Consider the following 17,428-nt stretch of genomic DNA (forward strand, 5'->3'; position numbering starts at 1 on the left):
GTTTTTAGTGGGCAAGGATAGTAGGCAATGTACTATGTGTTTTTTAAATTGTAATACATTTTTTATTTAAAACGTTTAGTGCGTTTAAATAGTATGTATTTAAATTAGTTAAAGCACAGCACGTTGACATTAATTTATAAAAATTTTCCACACAATTTGGCACTTGATTTAACACCTTTGTTTACTTGTTCAATACATCCATGTTGGTAACATTTAGTGAAACACTGACAGCTGGTGGAGAAAAGAGGAACGTGAGCGCATAGGACTTTATTATGTTCATTATGTCAGGACAGTCGCAAAGTATTGCAGTGTTTGCACATTAGGTTTGATAATACGTGTAAAGTGCGGACTTTCAGGTTTATATTGAGGGGTTTACATCCATATTGGCTATGTATGATTGTATCCCTACACAACGACTATCAGCTATCATGGTGCTGACTATCAGCCACTTGACCTCAATGCAATTGATAATGTGTTACACGTTTTGAAGCAAGAAGGAAAAGACACTCATTGTAAATAATTTGACACCAAATACTAAGTTTGACCATTTTTATCTGGATGCTGAAGTGAAGTAGGCTACTGCACTTACAAGACACACATTTTTAACAAAGCCTAATAAGTTCTAGTCTGTATCAAGCTAAAAAACAAAATCTGTATCACACAATTCCCATTTAAATCATCTGACTTTCTTATTATATGTTTACCTCTATTATATCCACAACAGATACAATTATCAGGGGAAAATCCTAAATCCTTTTTATACATTTATTTTGATTTATTTAGTTTTTACACTTCATCTGACTGTTTTATATTTTTTGTTTTCCATTTATTGTCACCTGTGACTGACAATTCACTCCATTGGCATCTAGATAAAAACACATGTCTGCTTGGGTTGTAACCACCTGGACACCTCCTGCTTATTTCCATTATTTAAAGTTTTTAAAAAAATGCAGGGGGCCCTTTTATTTCGGCTTATTGTACTATGGTGCCCCTGAAAGTCTGGAGCCTAGTGGCAGGTGTTTTAACCCTGGCCAAATGTTAGGAAGCCTCTGTATAGTCTTGGGCGCGCAATAGGGGGCGCACCTATCAAAGCACGTCTCACGCTATCAGAGGAATCGACAAAGATTCCAACGTCAGCTGTAGCTTGTTTGTGGTCAAAAGTCTGCAGACATCCGAAGAAGACAACACCTAGATGTGATTAACGCAAAAATAAATAATCTAAACATAAACTTTAAATAAATAAATAAGATTTAAGTTGTCTCAAACCGAAGGCGGAAATACAGAGGAGTTTATCCTCTCGCTTCAGGACGACACTTCCGGGTCTGGCCCCTGTTCGAGGTGAATCTGACAGCCACCGTTTTCCAGGACCAAAGACCGTTGCGCGTTGCAGTCATGTCGGCAGCTGCTCCGGGGACCAGCAAGGCGGCCCATAGCGATGTGGCCGCGAAGAAAAAGAAGGGACCCGGTGCCCTGGCCACGGCCTACTTGGTCATTTACAACGTTGTTATGACAGCGGGGTATGTAGCGTTTCCTCGTGCTAATGCTGCTGCTGAAGTGTGTGTGTGTGTGTGTGAGAGAGTGTGTGAGTGTGAGTGTGAGTGTGAGTGTGAGTGTGAGCGAGCGTGCGTGCGTGCGTGCGTGGCGTGCGTTGAGCCGGACAAATTGGAGCAAGATGTTTCTGTTGTTATATTACAGTGCTATTTTGGGATTATTAACCTACAGCAAATGTCAGGTGTTTACTACTTGAAACACTGCTAGCATGCTTGTTTACTGTAATAACTTCGAGTTTGCTTGCTTCCTCAACGTCCAACGGCTAACAGATTAACGTTAGACGAGCAACAGACATCCACCCCGCGTGCACGTCAGTTAAGACCTCCTGTTGTGACCATAGTAGACCAACGGTCCATGGTAGTGACCAGTGGGTTGTGACTGACTCGCCACATATAATACAGAAATATAAGGTCAGATGGATTATTGTCTGCGGTCAGTCTTTTTGAATGTTTGTTTTTGTTTTACAACAAAAAGTGTCATATTATTTTTGCAGGGCAACGACTGAATTTGGCTTTTATTCATCACAAAATAATTAAAAAAAAAATTGCATACAAAAGAAATAACAATGAAAAAGAGCCAGCTAAGGGCTCATTTGTTACCTTTGCCTAAAATAGGATATTAATATTGGTTAATTAATGTGTAAAAAAACCAAACTGAAAACCCCTTTTTATTAAAAATGCACTGTAGGACTTTAATTACAATGTAATTTAAATAAATAAAAAGTTAGAACTAAAACTTAGTTGATAAATGAATACACTCAATTGGCAACAATTAAGTAAAAATGTCGGGTTCAGTGAGGAACTGACTCCTCGAATGAGGTAGAATGCTGCTTTTCGCTGATTTATTATCATTATAGTATATTAATTTAAATCTTAAATCTTTGAGATTTGGTAAGACAAAATGCTGCTATCTTGGGCTTTCAGAACTTGTGAATAATTTTGAACATTTCATAGAAAGAATGCACCTGTTAATTGAAAACATGTTAATCAATATATAGAATTAATGACAGCCCTAGTTGAAATCCACCTGTATCACTAAACATTGCTCTTGGGACGAGGACTTTAAAGGACAGAAGGAACCTGTGAATTTGTTGGAAATTTTGACATTATCTGGCACATTTTCCTATCAGAATTGTATCTTGTATATGCAAATACATGCTCGGAGAACATCTATATAAAAGATTGTAAGTTGATGTTTTTTAAGTAGATATAGAATAGAAGCCTGGTGCAAGGTTTTGAATAGGTTGCAGTTTTCATAAAGTGTTTTTGACCGTCCACCAGGACCATTTTATATAGAGCTGTAGAAAACGTACTTGCCCATGCCAGTAGTATGCCAGTAGAGTAGTTTTCTTTTACTAACCTAATCAAATTGTCCCTTGAACTCATGTTAATATCAATGATTTTGGTGTCCTTAACTGTGGAGATTTTTGTTGTCTCAATAGAATCTAGGTAGTATAACGTTTCTGATGGATATTTTGCATTATATTTTGTGTTTTGAATGATTCCAGTTGTATTTGTATTAAACCAGATTTGAAATACACTAGATATTAATTTAAAACCTCAGTTCCCTGGCACAGATATTTAAAGACATTTCTTTGAACTCTCTCTGCGTGTCTTTTATTGCACTGGTTTTTAGACTGTTGCACAATTGAATGGTGTGTTGTTTGCTCACTGTTCCAACCAGTTTAGCCACATTGTGAATGCCTCAGTATTGATAGGCCACACAGGGCCTGCTTTGTATTACATGTTAGGGTGCCGTACAGACACACGCCTTCGCTGTTCAAATGCAGAGTCTGCATTCAGCCATAGTTTCTGCCCAAATGGCCCAGATATTGATATTCTTCACTGCCTAATGGATACAAATTCAATCTGTGGAACCAAAGTGTGAACTGAAACTTTGGCCCTGCTCAAGCTTCCTCCACTCTGACAGCTTAATATCTAGTGTATTTCCACTCTGACAGCTTGTACCTCCACATGGTCGGAAGTTGACCTTTGACCTCCATGTTGATGAGGGCAAAGCTAATTCTTAATGGTGTAATGCATTACATTGCATGATTATGTTTGTGACTTGATTTGATTGTATGTGCTGAAACCCTTATCAGGCAATAACCTTTACACCTAGTTTTTAATATTTACACAACAATAGAACAATATTTTTTATTATGACTTCCAATCCAGTTAGCAGATTAATGGTCATAGAAGTTATGTCATATATAAATATATAAATATAAATATATATATATATATATATATATATATATATATATATGTATGTATATGTGTACAGTCACATATACATACATATACATAAATATATATATATATATATATATATATTTATGTATGTATATGTGACTGTGAATGGTTGATATTATTGACCAATATTAGGTTATCAAACATTTCATTTTTCTTAATACAAGTTTAAACAGTATATTGTTTTGTTTGTAATTACTTTTACCATCATCTTTGGTAATACATTTTCTTCTTCAACTGTAAAATATACTGCCCCCAATATGTATTTTTTATCACATCTAATAAAGAACCAAATTATAGGGAGCCTTGCCACACATGTTATGTGAAAAAAGTTTGTCCATATATTGAAATTATGCGAATTAGAGAATCATCATTAAGTAGAGCAATAATTAGAGCATCATGTATTAAAAATTGAAACTTTCAAATGTATTAACTAATTCCTTAAAGCATTCAAACAAAGTTTTGTGTTGGAGTTTGTCCATCCATCAATCCATCCATCTTCATCCGCTTATCCGGTGTGTTGGAGTTTGTAACATTCCAAAATCCTAATTTTTCATTTTCACTGTATTAGCATATCGGCTCCAAATATCTGTCATCGGTTTCATTAACCGCTTATATCAGTATTGGTATTCAGTATCGATATCAGCCTTGAAAAAGCAGTATCGGTCAATCCCTACTAGTTTTACATGTTTGCGATGTCCGTTCTGTGATTTCTCTGTTCTCCTCGGCTCTACAGGTGGCTGGTGATAGCTGTGGGTCTGGTCAGAGCTTACCTGGCCAGAGGAAGCTACCACGGGCTCTACTACTCCATAGAGAAGCCTCTGAAGTTCTTTCAGACTGGAGCTCTTCTGGAGGTCAGATGAGCACAAAGGGCTGGGCAATATTGACCAAAACAAATATCACAATATATTTGATTAAATACAGTATGTATATATCACAACATCCAATGTATATGCAGCTATTAGGGTTTGATTCATCCATTAATAATGTTTTTAGCATTCAGCTAACCCTTTAGTTTTTTTAACATATACAGTGAGTATTTTGTTAAATGATGTTGCAGTACTGTTGATGATAACAGATACATCTACAAGTATCTGGAGTGAATGATGTATGGAAAATCCCTGTGAGTATTTTGGTCGCCTAATGGATAAATGAATCTTCCAGGAATTGGTTGACTGTTATTCCCGGCCTGTTTATACTGCTACAAAAATCATCAAGTGAATAAAAGCTGGCTCAGTCTTTCATTCAGGTCTGGATGAGTTTCACATGCCTGCTATCTGTAAAGTGTTTGGTATGTCCTTTCTAACATACCAGCAGGGAAACTAACATACCAGACCACACGCTGTGTTAAACATACACAGAACCGAAGAAGTACTTTTATATTATTTAAGACTTTTTGGTAAGATATCAAACTGAATGAAAATATTGTGGCTGAAAATGACAGATAAACGTCCACTACTGTTTTCAAAAGGGGAGAATTGTCTATTTCCCTCTTGTGTTAAAGAGTGCTTGTACACACTGACACTCGTGTAGTGCACTCGTAAAGCAGCATGAGGTGTTTCAGTGATTCTGTCCAGGCACACTAACTCGGTGATAGGAGACTAAGTTTTCTTTAAAATCTGGATCTTCCATTCATGACTGAACACTTCTCTGGCACTGTGGTGTTTAGTTCTCAACAGTGTCAATCGTTTATTGACACGCACAAAACACATTATGTAGAAATTCTAAATCAAGTTTTGTATTATTGAGCTGCATGATTTTACAGAATTACAAATAAATTAAAGAAGGAACCCTAAGCAGGCCCTACATATGTTTTTGTACAGGTTAAAATAAGTGGTATCATGAGCATGTTGAGTAATGTTCTCTTTTCCTTTCACAGATACTGCACTGTGCTGTAGGTGAGTCTCCCTTCAGCCTAAACCCTTACCTCCATCTCGGTCCCTTCAGACAGAGCATCACAAACTACATTACCATTATAATTGTGGTTCTGTATCTCGCACTGAAATTTCACTTGTCAAAATGTTCATTAGAGAAATCTAAAATTGCATTTTAGTACTCCAGAAATGTGGTTGTATGAAACCACTAATCTAAAGATATCTACCAAGGTTTAGATTTTCTTGAGATGTGAATTCCACATATCTTCATTTTACATTCAATTCAAATTCAAAATATTTTCACAAGTTTTAAATGAAAATGTCTGAAGTGCAGTTATAACTGGTTAATAACTGAAAGTAGACATACGTAAAGAGGACAATTTAAAACATGGAGCTCTTTTTTTTATTTTTATTTTGTCACCCATCTGAAATTTAAATTAATGATGGTCATAAGTCCTTTTACAAAAACAAAGTCCTCAATAAAGCTCTTACCAATTTGTTGCTCTTTCTTATTTTTTTGGATGCCACTGCTATCCAATTCCCTGGTTTGCAGATTTAAGTTCTCCACTTATCATTTTGTATATTTAAAGAGTTGACTGACAATATCAGTATTGTCCTTACAGGTATCTTAAAAGTTCTTTTGACCGGTCCAAATGGGTTTGCAGATATCCCAGGTCATTGTGACAAGTCAGATATCAGTGGTTTATATCTGAAATTATGTCTTTCACTGGTCACATTGTAATTGCCACTCGTTAGATTACATTTTTATCTCAGACGGCAAACACAAGCTTTTCCTATTTGAAGTGTTTGCCAAAGAGCGAGCAGAGAACGGCTGGCTCTGGTGGTGTCAATGCGTGAAGAGAGAGCGGCTCTCGCCTGGCTGCCTTGCCGCGGTCCACAGTCCATTCCCTTCATTATAAAGGATTATTGAAGGTTTATCTAGGCTCCCTACGGCTGCTGTCCACTAAACACACACACACACACACACACACACACACACACACACACACACACACACACTCACACACACACAAACACAGCTCTATGTTCGTCTGTACTGGTCAGTTAAAGACACTGCATCAACATAAATACTGTATTTTTTGTGTGTATCTTAGTGCTCACACAATAATTAATCATTTGCTATCAATATGTTGTCCGGTGTATTCAGTTATAAACAAAATATTTTCAGTATGTTGGACAATTTCTGTTTTAATTCTTTCTCCAGCCACCACTGTCTAGATAATAAATAATAATAACAATGAATTGAATATGTATGGCACTTTTCAGGGACCCAAAGTCGCTTTCCAGGGCAAGGTAGAAAACAAAACGAGGCTAAACAAAAGAAAACAAACAACACAACACAGAACAAAACAAGATTCAGGCACAGATGAAAAGGAAGGGAGGCATGGGGCTACAGATAGGCAGAGGTGGAGAGATGGGTCTTGAGGTGGGACTGGAAGATTGTGAGGAATTCAGAGTCACAGATGTCTCTGGGGAGGTAGTTCCAGAGCCTGGGAGCTGCCCTGGAGAAGGCTCTGTCCCCAAAACTGTGGAGGTTGGACTTGTGGATGGAGAGGAGAACGGCTGTGGTGGATGTAAGGGGTGGTAGCGGAAGAGGAAGTCAGTGAGGTATGAGGGTGCCAGATGATGGAGGGCTTTGTAGGTGAGGACTGAGAATTTGTAGGTGATCCGTTGGGAGATGGGAAGCCAGTGGAGTTGTTTTAAGACTGGATTGATGTGATGCCCGGAATTGGTGTGGGTGATGAGTCGGGCGGCCGCGTTCTGGACCTGTTGGAGTCGCTAGATGTAGGTTGAGCTAATACCAAAGAAAAGTGAATTGCAGTAGTTTTGCAGTGCATGAAAAGAAGCTTAAGCTTGTTTACAGACCCTATGCTTATCCAGTGTGCAGAAACGATCAACACTTAGTCCTGCTATCAAAACTAAGGCTGTAACCTTGTAATTATTGACTATTAATTGATTTTTTTAAACTAAAATGTCCAAAAATACAAAAAAAGCCCATTACCACTTCCCAGGTCTTCCCGTCAAGTAAGCTTTTTGTTTAATTAACCAAGATTAGAGTCGCACCTATACAGTATATTCAAATGTGTTCAATGTGAGTGACTACCAGTGCCTCCTTCCTTGTATTCTTACATGTAAGTATTTGGCCTTTGTCCCTTTTTCTTAGGAATCGTACCGTCCTCTGTGGTCTTGACTGGATTCCAGGTAATGTCCCGGGTCTTCCTCACCTGGGCCGTCACACACAGCGTCAGGGAGGTACGACGAGTTTCAGTCTGTTTTTGAACTCCTACACATAAATCAGTCTTGTATAAAACAGTCTGTGTAATAGACTCTGTGTGAATGACACAGCAATGTAAAAGGTATCCTATCCAAAAGTGACGCGTTGATGTTTTCCTTGTTATTAGATCTGGGAGGAGTAAATGTGTGAGTAACGTCGGATGGTTTTGCTGTAGGGTTGCAGGAATAAATCGTCTGACCTTTGTTGTAGTGAATAACAATTGTATCATGTTTTTTTGTGTGTGTCTATTGTATGAAGCTGCAATCTGCATTTCTCTCAACATGCCTTGTTTTTATTCAATGCCCGGGAAAACTGTATTTAGATTGTGAGTGTGTGATAAGATGTTTTAACATCATATTTGCATTGGTTTTAACCTAATATCTGAAGATGGTGACCATCTGCCTGCAGTGTGTTTTTATCTCTGAGCATCTGAAACAAACTGCATGGTTCTGTGGTGTCAAGTCTAGATTAGCCTACAGCAGATTAACTACTGCAGCATGGTGCAAGCCCGTCTGTTCCTCTTCTCCTCCCGTCATCGTTTGTGTGTAATTCTGCAGGTGCAGAGTGAGGACAGTGTGCTGTTGTTTGTCACAGCCTGGACTGTCACAGAGATCATCCGCTACTCCTTCTACACCTTCAGCCTACTCAATCACCTGCCATACCTCATCAAATGGGCAAGGTAGGAAAATCAACCTCAGTGTGTTGTCGGAGCAGGAGTCTTACAGGAGATTTATATTTTATTCTACCCGCTAAAAACATGGATGAACAATCGTTGCAAAATTAGGTAATTCAGTAAGATCTGGGGCAAGGCCTCAAAACTCGTTGGATACTTATTAAATACGTGACTTTCTGTACTGTATGTCCGTTGGACTGAGTATTGACAATTTGTAAGTTGGAACGTTTGGTCAGATTCTAAGTTTTGATAACTTCTTGATCAGATATTTTCTTATGTAAAGTCATGATTTTATCATATTTATACCGTATTAGGCCTGACACTAATGATTATTTTCATTGTTGATGGACTGATTAAGTGTAGTTTATGACATGCCAAAAAGTAGTGGCATGTCATAAACTAAACTTTCTTGAGCCCGATGTAACGTCTTCAAAGTACTTGTTTGGTCTGACAAATAGTCCGAAACCCCTGAGATGTTAAATTTACCATGATATATGAAAAAGAAGAGCAGCAAAACCTCATATTTAGAAAGTTTGACCCAGCAATTGTTTATTTTTTTAATTGTTTTGATTATTTTTATTAGAAATATTAAGGAATTTTGCCTTTAATCAGTGAAATATGATGTAGTTTCACTGACTTGTTACAGAACAAACAGTAATTATACATTTCTTATTTTCTTTCTTAAAAGTAATAAATTACTGGAATAATTACTTTTTTGCAAAAGGTAATTTGTTATGCTACTGTTCATATTACCTAATTTAAAACCCAAAACAGATATCTGACTCTTTTTATAGACACTATAACATTGACAAGGTTTAAGAGGTTTATGAATTTGACACTGTTGCAGGTGAAAGTAATAATATTGCAATAACACTTTTTTTTTTAAGGCATTGCTCCCAACACTTTTATTTATCCATTTAAAAAATCTCATCTATGAAAATCCACCCCTTTCCACCATAAAACTCCACACCTTTATTTCTACCTAATGGGATTCATCTGCAACTTCAACCAAGGCAACAGTTGTTAAGTGCGTCTCTCCCCGCAGTCTTTGTTGCTAGGTAACAAATGAGACCATTGCTATATTGGTATTCGACTTTCAGTTTGAATTGCACCCTGAGAGGCAGAAAAATTGGTTGTGCATCTGTGGAAAATTCGGTGAAGGAAGGATCAGAAAAGACGCTGGGTTCGGTGTGCTAGTGAACTCCCAACGTTTTATTTTCTCTCCTCAATTTTTAACAACTCAGCAGAAGAAAGAGTTCAGTGCATCTCTCATAATTGCGAGCTTTCCCTTCTTCCTGCTTAACAGCTTCTATGACTCAAAATGTAGAAGCATGTCGAGGCACTGGTATTTCATTTTGATTTGCTCTTGAACATGTTCTTGTTAAGCACCACATGATATGGCCTGATATTATTATTATTATTATTATTATTATTATTACAGTATATTTAGAGTTTTGGTGGAATGTACATCATAACATATGATTTGTCTCAGCGGTTTGATCCACTTTCTCACAACAGCTGCGGTACAATTTTGGGAATTCATTTTGAGAATGCCGCCTTTTAACTATTACTTTTAAAGTTTCTCTGTCAGCAGTTGGAACGGGCACCATGTATTTACTGAAATGCATAGTTAAGGTGTTTACATGTGCTTCCATGGATGACTCATCTTTGAAGCTCAGCAATTTGGTTTAGGTGATTTAATTGAATTACTTGTGTCAGAGCCTGTGCACATTCTCAAACATTGCTCACAAGAGATACAAATGTTTTTGGTATGTGTTCTCCTCTGCTTCATGTACGTTAAAAAAACAATAACATTAAAAAAATAAAAAATCTGGTCTTTTGACCACTTTCTTCATCATTTGGTCTGTAGCACTGTGTTCCTCAAGCATGTTTTCTGAGTGGGAAAATTGGTTTGTTTTTGTGAAAAACACTAAAAGGTTTTTTTTGGCCTATCAAGAACATTGCCTAAAAGTTTAAAGCTGGACTGTTTAACAGGCAGGAAGTAACAGTAAAAAGCCAAATCCATTTAACGCATATCTCCCTTAGTGTTTTGCTGTTTATATCGGCTTTACTGCCTGCCCCTCATGTTGCATAAATAATAAAACGTGTATGATTTATTATTTCTCTCTCCTGCCTTCTCTTTCATTAACCCCCTGCTGCAGGTACACGTTTTTCTTTGTGCTGTATCCCATGGGAGTGACCGGGGAACTGCTGACCATCTATGCAGCGCTGCCGTACGTGCAGAAGACAGGCCTGTACTCTGTCACTCTCCCCAACAAGTACAACTTCTCTTTCGACTACTACTCTTTCCTCATCCTCATCATGATCTCCTACATTCCCCGTAAGTAGCCAAGCAGATTTTCCCTCTTTTGAAGTGACAATAAACAGGCATTGATGTTGTGCTTCAACAAAAGTTCATTGCATATACCCAAAAAATTGAAATTGGAGAGACTTTCTTGAATTATAACTTCCTTACTCATAATTGGTATATCATAATCACAAGAAGAAGGCATTAGATTGTACAGGTGTACCTTATAAAGTGGCTATTGAGTGTAAAAAAGAAGGAACCTGTCTCCCTTGTTGATGCTGCTGTTGTTTTAGTGTGATGTAAAACTCACTCAGTCCATTAGTAACATTTTGATCTTCCTCTGCCTCCTCCTCCAGTCTTCCCCCAGCTTTACTTCCACATGATACGACAGAGGAAGAAGGTGCTGGGCCACGTAGAAGACTACAGCAAAGTGGAGTGAGCCTGGCAGCATTCATACGGATCTGATGAAGGAAAATAAATAAAACCTAGGTCTGCTTAAAGTAATGTGAGCCAGTTTTTAAACTGCCAGAGCTGACCTGGCAGAAGATCCAATTATCAAGCGACTTTATATATTTTTTCCAGCTGTTGTCCGGGTTGTATAGATGCTCACAAATCACAACCGAACTGCTGTTTTATTTTTTTTGTTCTTTTTTTTTTTTTTTATGAACAAACTGCAGTTGCTTTTGTTAAGTGAGGGAGCCTGCAGCTGTAAGTAAACTGTATCTTGATTCGGATACAGTTGAGCTGTTGTCTGAGCACTGAGCAGAACTCTGTCACAGCAAAGCATTGGACTGAAAGAATGGATAAGCTCTAACAGAATGGATAACTCCTTAATAAATGTCACTATAAAAATTCCCAATAGATTTTTCATCTCCCCATGGCTCATCTTTTGGTCTCTTTTAAAGAATCAGTTGTGCTTTACTCTAATGTAGAAAGAATACTGAAGACTAGTACTAAAACTAGGTTGTAGGTTTTGCATCCACAGTGTGTTTGTTGGTGGTCCTGATTTGTAATTTAGTTTTGTCTTTCATACATTTCACTCAAAAGTTTAATTAGATTCCTAAGTTAGTTCAATAAACCTTTTTCATTCTGTGCTTGCATGGTTTTTTTATCTGTTTTTCTTGTGTTTTGCTTGGTGTTTGCTTGCATGTAGTTTTGACTTCTCTCTTAGTTGCATTCTTAGTGATTTTACATCGATCATGTTGACTTATGAAGCTCAAGTTTCCCAGTGATGACTGTGAGTTGTCTTTTGATGTTTGATGTTTAGGTGGCTTATACATACAGTATACAAGTAGCCAGTTTTTTTCCCCATCACTCATCCTTTCAAGTGAGCAAACATACCTCTTCTCCCTATGTGATTGCATTTCCTTTTTTATCTATTGAAAGTAACTAATTTTAGCATTTTATAGCTCCAATAAAGTGATACTTTAAATTAGAACACACTTTTATTCCTGCTTCCTTAAGCTCTCAGTCTTCAGTTTTCATCTCTTCAGTGTCTTAAGAGGTCACTGTCTAACAAATGTTAAAAACGTATTACAAAAGAACAATTAAGACATATTTACTTAAGTTATGGGACACTTAATAAAAATGAACAGCAAAGCATAGAGTAGCAGCAGTGTTTTCTGATGAAATTAGCTTTGATGTGTAACAAACAAAACCGCATTGTAGCCTAAATATATGCTAGATGGTTGTATAGACTTTTATTTTGAAATACAGAGTGATGGCGCTATACTTTGGTACATAAACTGGTGGTTATTAAATTATGGAGAGCTTTGTCAGCTAAAATACTATTCCTAAGTGACATGTCCCTGTCAATGGGGCATTAATGCTTTAGAAGAAAGTGAACAGACTTTGTACTGAATTCAATTGGTGAGATTGTAGTCATGCCTTTACAACGAGGTGATCATAATAATGTGCGTTACAGAGAGAGAGAGAGAACCATGAATCAGACTAATTCCATTGTTTTGTCCGTTGTTTGTTTTTAATAGTCAGATTTGATGCAAATACATAATGTTCTCTCATTGTTTTGGACAGTGTTACATTTGGAAATTGTAATCCTGAATGCTGCCTATGTATTTTGTTGTATTTAGTTCAGTTGCAGCTGTTCTGTCGGACAATAACTTAATACCAGGCTGAAAAGTGTTCTTTTGTTGCCCTCTTTACACTTAGCCATCTCATCTATGATATTTCTGCCTTCATCCTAGTGCATAGTAGGGGAATGGAATTTAGTTGTGGTGCTCACAACATTTCAAAATTAAATTTTCACCTGTTATCCTGGATCAGTCGTTTCTAGACTCCCCTTTAGAAGCTGAAAAAATGTTACGCAATGCATCAGTTAATGTTATTAGTTACACTTGTGTTTGAGAAGTTGTAAAAAAGGCTAGTCTTCTGTAATTTTTTCCTTAGTCTCATGTGCCTCTCCCAAGGGGTCCTGCCCCACAGTTTGGGAGCTATTGCTCTGGATAGTCCACCTGACAAGCTGTAGGTAGTTTTTTTTTTTATGGTTTTATTTCTTTGGAAGATGGTAGTGCCAATGAAACTTTTTCCACAGTGAGATGTGTGGATCGTCCAGAGGGACTGCAATGCTGGTTTCTAGAAAAATGTTGCTGTCAAAATATTTTAAATTGAATTTCATATCATGTTTTGAGTGCCAAATACAAAATTACTTTCACATTCACAGGGGTGGAGGCAGAAATCTCAGAAATGGCTTCCAAAACCTTTGCATGTCTAAATACTGTTCTACCAGAAGTGAGTATGATTTATTTGTATATTAGGCGAACCGACCCTTTAATGTTTCCAATCGCAGCCACTACTTTCATGTGTTCTTTAAAATTTGCTTTAAGCAATGACAACATTACTGATTTCCACAAAAACATGTTATGTTGCTGAGGTTTTGCTTGCTTTTATGACCATATACCTGTCTTACACTGAATTATGTAGCAAAGCGAGCAGCTAGTGGCCAAAATGTCAAATATTTCTCCCTGTGAATGGTTGAGCATGATTTGGGATACTTGTTGCAAATGTCTAGCAGGAGCAGACATGCAGCTCATTGTAAACCTGCATGAAAGAGGAAATCTGGATGCCTTGAATGATTATGTGTGTTACAACCAAACTTTGAAAAAGATAAGAAAATTTAAAAGCATGGCATATGTTACACCAGAACCGGTTCTACTTAATAAAGTTTTGATACAAATGTTTTGCATGGGACCAGCAGACTTTGTACAGGTATGAATAAGGAGTATATATTTACAATAAACCTATATTATTGGAAGCAAATTCACAATTATTACGTAACTTACATGCGTTGATGGAGGATTGGTGGTCCGTGAGAGTTATAGTGCGCTTCTGATTCAGAATTCAATTCATTGGTAAGAAACTGAATGGGTTTTATGCCTAAGATTCATTCACTCATGCAACACGTAAGTGGGAACATTGTCTGTTGGAAAATTCAGCAGCCCTGGAAGGCTTCACCATCTATCTACTTCAAAGTATCTTAAGACACATGAGCCAATGGTATCAATTAATTTGATGCATGTAGCAGGTCAGGGTTAACACTTCTCAGAAGGATTGTGCCTTTCATCTGTGTGCTGCTGTTTAGATCATATTACTAATGTACAGCATCTATCTCTATGAGTGAAAATACTCAAGCATTGAGGAGCAGTGGAAGAGCCAGTCAGTTGTCTCTGTAGTTTGTACTGCACATGTATATAGATAATCAAACCCCAAAAAATACAAAAATTATATTGAACTAGTATTGTAAATTCCTGTATGTCTAAGGGACAATGTACAATTTTAAACATACATATAGCATTTGATCTATTGACTATTGAAAAATATACATTTTCTTTAAAAAACTCATACAAAGAAAAAATGAATATATTGTACATAAAACATTCATTATAAAGAAGAATTGAGTATAGCATTACAATAATTGATAAAAGCTTATGTTAAAGAAGCATTGCCTGCAGTGTTGCACCTCCACAAAGTTTGGGGACTTCAAAGGTCAAAGTACAAGCAGCAGAGGTAGAGATATCCTTACTTTTAGATCGCAGTGTCAAGCTACATAGTAGATTACTGAATCCTATCTTTCTCTAAAGTACTGTTCAAAAAAAGCTGGGTCCAGGCTAGTTTACTGATAGCCAGACAGATTCTTTTAAGAGAATGGAGGAATGAAAGGGTGACGTCAATCCAGGAGTGGGCTTGTGAGATGGTTACGGTGGCAGCACTTGAAAAAATGTCATGTAAACGGTTTGCCTGATTGGATGTCTATACTAGAAAGAGGGGAAGGTACCTGAGCTTTCTGATAGGTTCCTAAGAAGCTTTGTGCTGGGGTGAGACGTGTACGATGGGCTTAAGGTGTCCTTTACATTATTTGGTTTATAGTTTGTCTATTTTGTTATTGTTTGTGTTGTATGGTTTTGAATAAGGTCGCAACTGTGTCACCTTTTTCTTGATTTTTGTCTGGGTGGGTTATCTTAACAAAGGGGGGGGGATATGTTCATGTTGCAAATGGTATGTTTTGTGTTGTGTTAAAATGTGTTAATCATAAAAAACATAAAAAAAATTACCCTCATCTAATTTACAAACCCTGCCCATGCAATCTTCCATATCTCATAGTGAAGTGTTTAGCTGCAACAGTCTCAGAAAAACTTCCACAAAATGTTTTCATGTATCCTTCTAAGTCTCTACATTGTTTTTGCAGTCATATGTTCATTGTCATTATTGACATGGTTGCAGTCTTCCCCACTCTTATGCAGATGGCAGGTTCTCGCAGCTGGAAGGGGGGGCTGACCAGCGCCCATCTGTGGTAACAAAACAGCAATATTTCCGGCTGTTTTAGAAGACACAGACAATCAATGGGACTTTGGTTACACTAATAATTACCACGTGAGGATGGATATTGATCTCAATTTATACAACTTATTTTTATAGACCCATGTGTGCAAAAACTGTTTGGAAGCAAACCTATTGTTTGACAAAATGACCAAATGTAATCTGTGATGTAACCTTTTTTGTGTGTACCATTAAATCAATAAAATAAAAGAGAAAAGGTGAGATAGGTTACAATGGTAACCGTGAATTAAGTGATTGTTACGTGGGACCCAAATATTGATCGGTTGAACCCGAAGGCCACTAGGGACCAGGCTCAGGACACAAAGTCTCTGACATCATGGGCCAGCAGCTTGGGGCCTATAAATATTTGGCATGCAGTTAATCCCACCTGTAAGGATTTTTCCTTTTTCTCAGGTAGACATAACTCTTTTTCAGAATAGATTTTCTTTTTGCATCCCCTCAATTATTTCATCCAATTGGTAAAGCGATGTCACTCCCGATGGCATTGTCTGACTATAGAGAGGTCCTTAGCGCTGCCACCCTTGGCCAGCTGTCTCAACGTGCGTTTAGATGGCACTTCAATACCGCTTCACTGAAAAATAAATCCTTTATCAGTGTTTATTGCAGAATTCCGGATATTTAAAGAAATTATTGTTTGCTCTGTAGAAGACCCTTGGATATTGTGGGACGTAATGAAAAGTTTTTTGGAGCAATACCATACTTTTCTGCTCGTATGCATGCAAATCTACGTCATTGAAACGTCAAAACCTTGAAAGATGAGTTGATCAGGTTAGACTCACTGTTACAAACTAATTTATAGTGATAGTTTTAGAACGATAATTAGTCTAGAAGTATAATAAACAACATTCTGGAAAAGAAGTTTAAATATCTAATTCTCAGAGCAAGACAGCGCATCCTCAGATGGACATATTAGAACCAGCCCTGTCCAAATTAGTAAATCCTTTCAGACATTTTATTCCAATCTGTATGAATCTGAGGTACCCATTGACAGTTGGTTAAATCAGCTTGACATGCCTCAATTATCAGCAAAGGAATCAGCTAGCTAGCTGGATGAATTGAGTGCTATTGAAGAGTTAAGGCTGGCAGTACAAAATATGGAAAAAGAAAAATCACTGGGCTTTAATGGGATTCCCCTGAATTTTATGCAACGTTTTGGGAACAGCTGGGCCCCTTCCTTTTTGACATGATTAACTTCTCTATTGAGAAGGGTGAATTCTCAAGGGATGTTAACACAGCCTTAATGTCCTTATTCCTAAAAAAGGATAAGGATCCCACAGAGTGTTCTAGCTATCGACCTCTGAGTCTGCTTAACACTGACATAAAACCATTTGCAAAGCTATTAGCCCGTTGTTTGGAGTCTCATATGGCAAAATTAGCAAACTCTGACCAAACAGTATTCATAAAAACGAGACTAGCAGCAGACAATGTCAGATGCTTTCTCTACATTGCTGATGTGGCAGGGGACAGTGAGACCCCAATGCCACTTCTCTCTCTTGATGCAACGAAAGCCTTTGACAGACTTGAGTGATCCTTTTCATGGTCGGTCTTAGAGCTGATGGGCTTTGGTAACACTTTCATTGGTATAATTAAAGTGTTGTATATTAATCCCTCAGCCCGAGT

The 17,428-nt window shown here is 37.4% G+C and overlaps 1 protein-coding gene across 1 annotated transcript; it reads left to right on the forward strand.

The window, feature by feature from the left end:
• The first annotated feature begins 1,254 nt into the window (after positions 1-1,254).
• hacd2 (3-hydroxyacyl-CoA dehydratase 2) lies at positions 1,255-14,225 on the forward strand. The gene is made up of 7 exons (XM_034885362.1): positions 1,255-1,517; positions 4,540-4,657; positions 5,683-5,701; positions 7,863-7,951; positions 8,531-8,652; positions 10,809-10,987; positions 11,311-14,225. The coding sequence occupies exons 1-7, from the start codon at positions 1,393-1,395 to the stop codon at positions 11,391-11,393; spliced, it is 735 nt and encodes a 244-aa protein (XP_034741253.1). The 5' UTR covers positions 1,255-1,392; the 3' UTR covers positions 11,394-14,225.
• Positions 14,226-17,428: the final 3,203 nt, after the last annotated feature.

This window comes from Etheostoma cragini, chromosome 11, assembly GCF_013103735.1.
Source record: "Etheostoma cragini isolate CJK2018 chromosome 11, CSU_Ecrag_1.0, whole genome shotgun sequence".
NCBI classification, from domain to species: Eukaryota; Metazoa; Chordata; class Actinopteri; order Perciformes; family Percidae; genus Etheostoma; species Etheostoma cragini.

What these genes read in the sequence shown, in the direction of transcription:
- hacd2 (XM_034885362.1), top strand. Translation starts at nt 1,393, where the DNA reads ATGTCGGCAGCTGCTCCGGGGACCAGCAAGGCGGCCCATAGCGATGTG. An exon ending in TACCTCATCAAATGGGCAAG is followed by an intron (nt 8,653 to 10,808) that starts GTAGGAAAATCA and finishes CCCCTGCTGCAG; the next exon opens with GTACACGTTTTTCTTTGTGC. An exon ending in CATGATCTCCTACATTCCCC is followed by an intron (nt 10,988 to 11,310) that starts GTAAGTAGCCAA and finishes CTCCTCCTCCAG; the next exon opens with TCTTCCCCCAGCTTTACTTC.